We start from the raw sequence: 6,100 nt of genomic DNA, 5'->3' as shown, positions 1-6,100 counted from the left end.
GGGGGGGGGGGGGGGGGGGGAGGAATGGCTGCCTGGAGTGGCCAGCTCGTCGGAATGATGACGTGGTTCTTAAGAGCACACACATCGGATCGCCGGAGCATTGCGTCAACCCAGTCGATTGGGCCCGGCAGCCGGGATGCCAGCAGAGCCCACCCACGAAAGGGGTCCTCCGCAGGGTGTCGGCGATCTGTCAGCCTCCGGATGAACAGGCTTCGCCGGTGCATGCGAGGCCCACCAAGCCCATGGCCAAGCCCGAGGGCCCGTTCCGAGAGGGGAAAAAGGAAAACGCTAGTAAACTGGACGTCAAAAAAAAGTGCTCATCATGTGTCAGTCCGATATGTGCCAACGGATCGATTCAACCCCGTTCCCCCGGTGGCAGATCGCGCCCGGGCTTTGTGCTGGCATCCGGCTCGTCCGAAGGACATCCTCTGGCCTGAACTGCTTCTTCACCTCTCCCCTCTCCTCGTTCGCCTCCTTTTCTTCCTCCCCCCCCCTCCCCCCATCGCCCCCTCCTCCGCCCTCCCCTCCCCCTTTTCCTTCTACTCCTGCCTCGCTCTCCACTCCTGTCTCTCCTGCCTCTCCGACAGCTTCAGACGCCTTTACAGCCTCCCTTTCTTGGGCTCGGGCTCAAAGCGCCTCCACAAAGGCAAGCACTTGCGCGCGCCCCAGGCGCCCAGCACGCTCGCGTCGACTCGGGCTCCCCTGCCGCCGAGAGCAAAGAAAGACCGAGAGGAAGCGTCCGGGAGGCGAGGAAGAAGAAGATCGGGCCTGCTTCTCCAACATGCAACCCCCGGCTTCAGCGGCGGCGACCGCGTCATCGCCATCACCCTCAGACGCTGGCTTTGTCGAGGTCCTTCTGCGCTTCTCGGGCACGGTGCCGGGACAGCGCCCGTCTGGAGCATCGGGGCACTTGCCGCCGGCGGATTGTCGACTCCTATTGCCAGCGGCGCATGCCAATACTCGGGTGATTCTGGCGTGGCTGCGCGGTGGTGGACCTCCCCCAGGCGAAGTGCATACGGCGCTTCAGGCAGCCGAGCTACTGGGCCAGTATGATGTACGTGCCGCATCTCGAGCGTGGGCATGATGGCGACCGGCGATTGACCGCCATGCTGGAGGGGGTTGTCCTGGTCTTCTCCACTGACATGCTGGCACCCGGGCAGACCCCACCCTCCGGGCTGGAGAGCTGTCACTTGCGGTTCATCTTTGCTGGCGGAATTCTGGGCCAACGAGCGGCTCTGTTGCCACTGGCTTGGCCGGCCCCGGCAGGCACCGATGCTCGTATCACACACTCGATCACGCTGATATGCTCGATCAGTGAGCGGCCGGCTGGGTCAAATGAACGCGCGGCCCCGGCAAGTGATGCATCGGACATTGTACGTGGCCACATGCGGGACTCGGCGAAATACCGCCCCGGGCTTTTCCCTTTCTCTCTCTCTCTCTCTCTCTCTCTCTCTCTCTCTCTCTTTCTCGTGACGACTGACCAGCCGGTTATGGGCCACCAGAATCTTCCTGCCACGGGCTTCGATCGGTTGCGAGTGATTGCGGGGATGTCGGATCCGGAAATCCAGGCACTCCGGCTGCTCTTCCACCAGGGTGCCGCCGCTTCATTGATGGAGCGCGAACATCGAGCCGCGCTGGCAGCACCGGGCGCTCGACCGGGCCATGGGGCCACGGCCACTGGCGCCCCCGCCGCCGGGCATTATGTCGCTTCGGATGAGGGTATGTTCCCGCCTGGCGAATGAGCGAGGCGTGAGGACCTGGTCTTTGTCCGCTGCTTCTTTGCCCTTTTTTTTCCCCCAGCCTCTTGTTCCGCTCCTTTCTCCCTCCCTCTCTTTCTTCCCTCTTTCCTCTCGCCTCCCCTCCACTGCCAAACTTACAACGGCCTGCCCACCAAGCAACACGCAGGCGCTTGGAAGATCTCTGGCTGGATTCGTTGGTGGAATCACGCGCCGGGGCCGCTGGCGCCGGGCGTACTGCAACTGGGCCAGATGGCGTGGCAATTCCGATGGGTACAGATGACGGGCCGCAGGCGGCCCCGACTGCCCCGGCCGGCGCGTTGATCGGCAACCCCGACAGTGCGTGCCATCGCCTCCCAAGAGACCGGGCGGGTGGACACAAAAAGATGTGGGGGGAGCATGCGCCCGAGGACGGGGATGATGGCTGGGCTTTTTCTTTTCCCCCTTCCCGCCTGCCTGCTGACAACGCTTCATGCTGGTTGCCTGAATGTTTGCGCGTGTGCATGTATGCGTGTGTGTGTGTGTGGTGCAGCTGATCGCCCGGAGTCTGGCGCATTCATGGACCTGGCCCGGGGTCTGTTGCTTGGGTTCCTCCTCGGGCCGCTGGCCCTCTTCATCAACTCGGCCGCGGGGGACAGCCTCCGGCAGATTGTCAACCCCGCACGGCGGGTGTCGGTGCCCACCGGGCCCCGGTGGCGTTTGGGTCCGCAACCAGTGCTCTTCTTCCCTGCTGCTTTTTGAGATTGACCTGTATTACTTTGGCCCCAACTGACGCCTCCCTCCCACGTCGCCGCCGCCGCCTTTGCCACCGCCACCGCCACTGCCACCGCCGCCGCCACTGCCACCGCCACCACCACCACCACTTGGCCGGGCTCCCAAAGGCCTGATGTTCGGCCTCAGTGTCAATGTCATCCTCTCCATGCTGATCTTTGTGTAGAGTAATATATTCCTTAGATATTCCCCCTCTTTGCCCTGGCGCCCTCGGTCCTGCGGGGGAGATGGGCACCGGCGGCGGGTTCCCGCTTCGGTTCATCCCGAACGAGGCCCGAGAGAGCCGTGGACTGACACCGATTCTCTGGTGCCGGGCGGATCCGGCGTGGCGAGGGCACATCAATCCCACGGAAGATCGTGACACCTGGGCATGGACAAACCTCCATAACCATCAAGGCCGTGGAATATGGGGGCTTTCGGCCATCGGCCTCTTGTGTCCGAATGATGTAGATGGTTATCATATCTGTCTAACACACAGAATGTCCCAGGTTCGAGTCCTGGTTCGGACAGACCCTTCCTTTTTTGCGCCCCTCCCCCACCGGCCGATCGGCCGACGGCATTCCCGCTCCCCCGATCAGATCGATCCCAAATCGCCATCTCTAGCTGGTATTTTTCTTCGCCCAGACCACAGGCCGCCTTTCCCGTGGGAGGACACTCGAGGGCTCGTGGGGGCCGCTGAGGGAACTTACAACGCATCTCTGGCTCTTGGGGAGGGCGCCGCTGCCTTCCTGATTGTATGCACTTATTCCCGCGCCAGCTGATCGTGGCAACAGGGGCAGCCTATATATTTGGCAGGCCACGCCTGGCCGTATGATGTTGCCCACACCAGCCCTCCTTTTTCCTCCGCATCCCCGCCCCCCCCGTCCCCCCTCCTGTCCTTGGCGCGGGCTGCCTGCTCTCCCTCCTTATTCCCTTGTGTCCTTTGCCATTCCTCCCTGCCTCTGCCTCCCTGCGCCTGCCCCTGCGCCGGCTCCGCTCTCTCCCCTCCCCTCTGCCTTCGTCTCACCCCTTTCCGATGTAGCCGACAAGTATCGGACCCTGCAGGATGTGCAGAATGCCCTGCGCCAGGCGAACCTCGAGTCCTCGAACCTCATCTTCGCCATCGACTACACGGCCTCCAACTTGCAGACCGGCCAGGAGTCCTTCGGTGGCCGGTGCCTGCACTGGCTGGACCCGAACCGCGATCAGCTGAACCCCTACCAACAGGCAATCAGCATCATCGGGTCGACGCTTGGTGCGCCAGGGTCGACCGGCAGACAGTCCGACATGTCCCCCTCCCGGCCTTTCCCCTGACACATCTGCCTTGCCCATTCCCCCTGCCCCTTTCTCTTTCCCCTCCGCCTGTCTAGAGTGCTTCGATGAGGATAAGATCATCCCGGCCTATGGCTTCGGTGATGTGAACACCGCTGACATCGGGTGCGTGCGGCTTCCCTGCCCTTCTCTGGGACCTCTTCTCGGCTGGCCTCGGGTCCCCCCTTCCCCCCCCCCTCCCCTCCTCGCTTCCTCTTCCACCTCAGACGACCCCCGTCCTATGGCCATCTCCATGCCCCCACCGCCCACCTTCCCACCATCCCCCCCCTCCCCCTACCTCGGCCCGGCCCCCCCCACCCACCCCATCGCCAGCGTCTTCCCCATCCACTCGGACCCGCGCGGATGCCACACCTTCCAGGAGGTCATGCAGCGCTACATCGATGTGACTCCGCATGTTCAGATGTCCGGCCCGACGTGCTTTGCGCCTGCCATCAATGTGGCCCTGGAAATTGTCCGGCAGAATCGCAACCAGGTATGAGACTTCCCCTTTTCGGGGCTGCCTGGCTGCTGACTCTCGGCCCTCCTCCCTGCCTTGGCCCTTGGGGTTGTGCTTCTTGGTGACGGCTTACTGACAAGGAATGGCCACCTCCTCCCGGGTCGCCCGCTCCGATGCGCCCAGTATCACATCTTGGTTATCGTGGCCGATGGCCAGGTGTCCAATGTCAAGCGCACGCGCGACGCCATTATCGAGGCGTCCAACTACCCGCTGAGCATTGTGGTGGTCGGCGTTGGTGACGGTCCGTGGGACCAGATGAAGTACTACGTACGGCGGACCTTTTGTGCCCTCACCGAGGACGGCGGGCGGTTGGTGATCGCCCACCTGTCCGGCTCTCCCTCCCTGGCTTCATGCTAACATGGCTGCTGCTCCTGCTTCTTCCCTTTGGTTGATCCGCAACTTCGTTCGCGGTTTCCGGGCCGGTCTTGCTTCCTCTTGGCACTTTAAGGACGATATCCCCGGCCGTCGGTTTGACAACTTCCAGTTCGTGAACTTCCACAAGATCATGAAAAAGCACCCGGCCTATCCGGACTCGGCTTTCGCCCTGCATGCTCTGATGGAGATCCCGGCGCAGCTGAAGGCCATCCGTCGCCTTGGCTACCTTTGAGGGAGCATGCCTGTGCATCTTCTCGCCGCCTGTATCATCCCTCTGCTCCCTTGCGTTCGCCAGTTAGAGACCGACCCTGGCCGGGGGGGGGGGGGGTGAGAAGAGGAGGTCACGCTTCGCGGGCGCGCGCGCGAACTTAAGACAATAAATGATCCCCGGAATCATGGCCGCGTAGCTCAATTGGATAGAGCACCTGACTACGGATCAGGAGGTTGTGTGTTCGAGCCGCATCGTGGTCAGAATATTTTTTCCTCCCGCCCAAAAGGGTCCAGCCCCTGTGCCCCGCACCGTTCTCGGCCCGAGAGTTCCCCAGCCGACGAGAGCGGCAGGGGGGGTAGGGAGGGGGGGGGGCGCAGGCAGGGATAGGACGCCAAGTCTCCTTCGCCGGGGGCAGGAGTTGTGATGCTCCAGGCCCGGGCGCCGGGTGTGATCTTTCTCGAGCCTCGGCCCGGGTGTACCGCATGAGGGCCGCCACGCCCAACATGCGGACGCGTGCGCGCGTGCCAACAGGCGGGTTGCCCGGGGCCGACCGGGGGGGGGACCCGAACGCGCCGTTATATTTCGTGTGTGAGCAGCGGGCATGTTCGCATGTGGGGGTGCCGCTCTCCCCCGGGTCTCCATCTGACGGAGGGGTGTCCCTGCTGCCGTGTGTCCCTTTGGCGGTCCCCCGCCCCGGCCCGGGTGTGGAAGGGTGCAGACCCGGACACCCACAGATAAAGGGGGGCCCTAATGATCGGCCGGCCGCCGCATGTGGTCCCCTCGCAGACGGTTTATGGCGACACACGCAGTGTGGGAGGGCGCGGGACGTCCCATCTCTCTGGCCCGCCCCCCGGCGGGACTAATTATTGTTATTATTACCGGGCGCACTCCCCGGCCCCTCGCCTGTACATGGTAGACTCCCCGCTCTCGCCCCAGTGTAGGGCCCGGGGTGTGGTGCGGAGACGGGGGGGGGGGGGGGGGGGTTGAGGCCCAGGTGGGGCGCTGCTTGCTCCTCGCGACAGGGAGGATCGGCCGGGGGACGTGCGAGGCGGGAAAAGAGAAGCCCCCGGCGAAAAGCAAGGCTGGCCCCAGCCAGCACCGAACTGACGACGGCCAAGTTATTAGCACGACCCACTAACCAACTGAGCTATGGGGCCATGGACTCGGGCAGGCCGGGAGCGAGAGAAGTTCGATTTTGGA

The 6,100-nt window shown here is 63.7% G+C and overlaps 1 protein-coding gene and 3 non-coding genes across 4 annotated transcripts; 3 read left to right on the top strand and 1 right to left on the bottom strand.

Moving 5' to 3' along the window:
- Window positions 1-503: 503 nt before the first annotated feature.
- Window positions 504-2,697, top strand: H696_01045 (hypothetical protein). The gene is made up of 6 exons (XM_009494929.1): window positions 504-1,054; window positions 1,161-1,373; window positions 1,503-1,719; window positions 1,896-2,075; window positions 2,269-2,439; window positions 2,618-2,697. The coding sequence occupies exons 1-6, from the start codon at window positions 782-784 to the stop codon at window positions 2,671-2,673; spliced, it is 1,110 nt and encodes a 369-aa protein (XP_009493204.1). The 5' UTR covers window positions 504-781; the 3' UTR covers window positions 2,674-2,697.
- A 245-nt stretch (window positions 2,698-2,942) lies between these two features.
- On the top strand, window positions 2,943-3,016 carry H696_01044. Its single transcript has one exon. It is a non-coding gene; the product is annotated as a tRNA-Val (tRNA).
- Window positions 3,017-5,086: 2,070 nt separating this feature from the next.
- On the top strand, window positions 5,087-5,160 carry H696_01043. The gene has a single exon. It is a non-coding gene; the product is annotated as a tRNA-Arg (tRNA).
- An 823-nt stretch (window positions 5,161-5,983) lies between these two features.
- Window positions 5,984-6,057, bottom strand: H696_01042. Its single transcript has one exon. It is a non-coding gene; the product is annotated as a tRNA-Ile (tRNA).
- Window positions 6,058-6,100: the final 43 nt, after the last annotated feature.

Source organism: Fonticula alba (assembly GCF_000388065.1).
Source record: "Fonticula alba strain ATCC 38817 unplaced genomic scaffold supercont2.2, whole genome shotgun sequence".
In the NCBI taxonomy this organism is placed as follows: Eukaryota; order Rotosphaerida; family Fonticulaceae; genus Fonticula; species Fonticula alba.
This window is presented reverse-complemented; position numbering and strand designations above follow the sequence as displayed.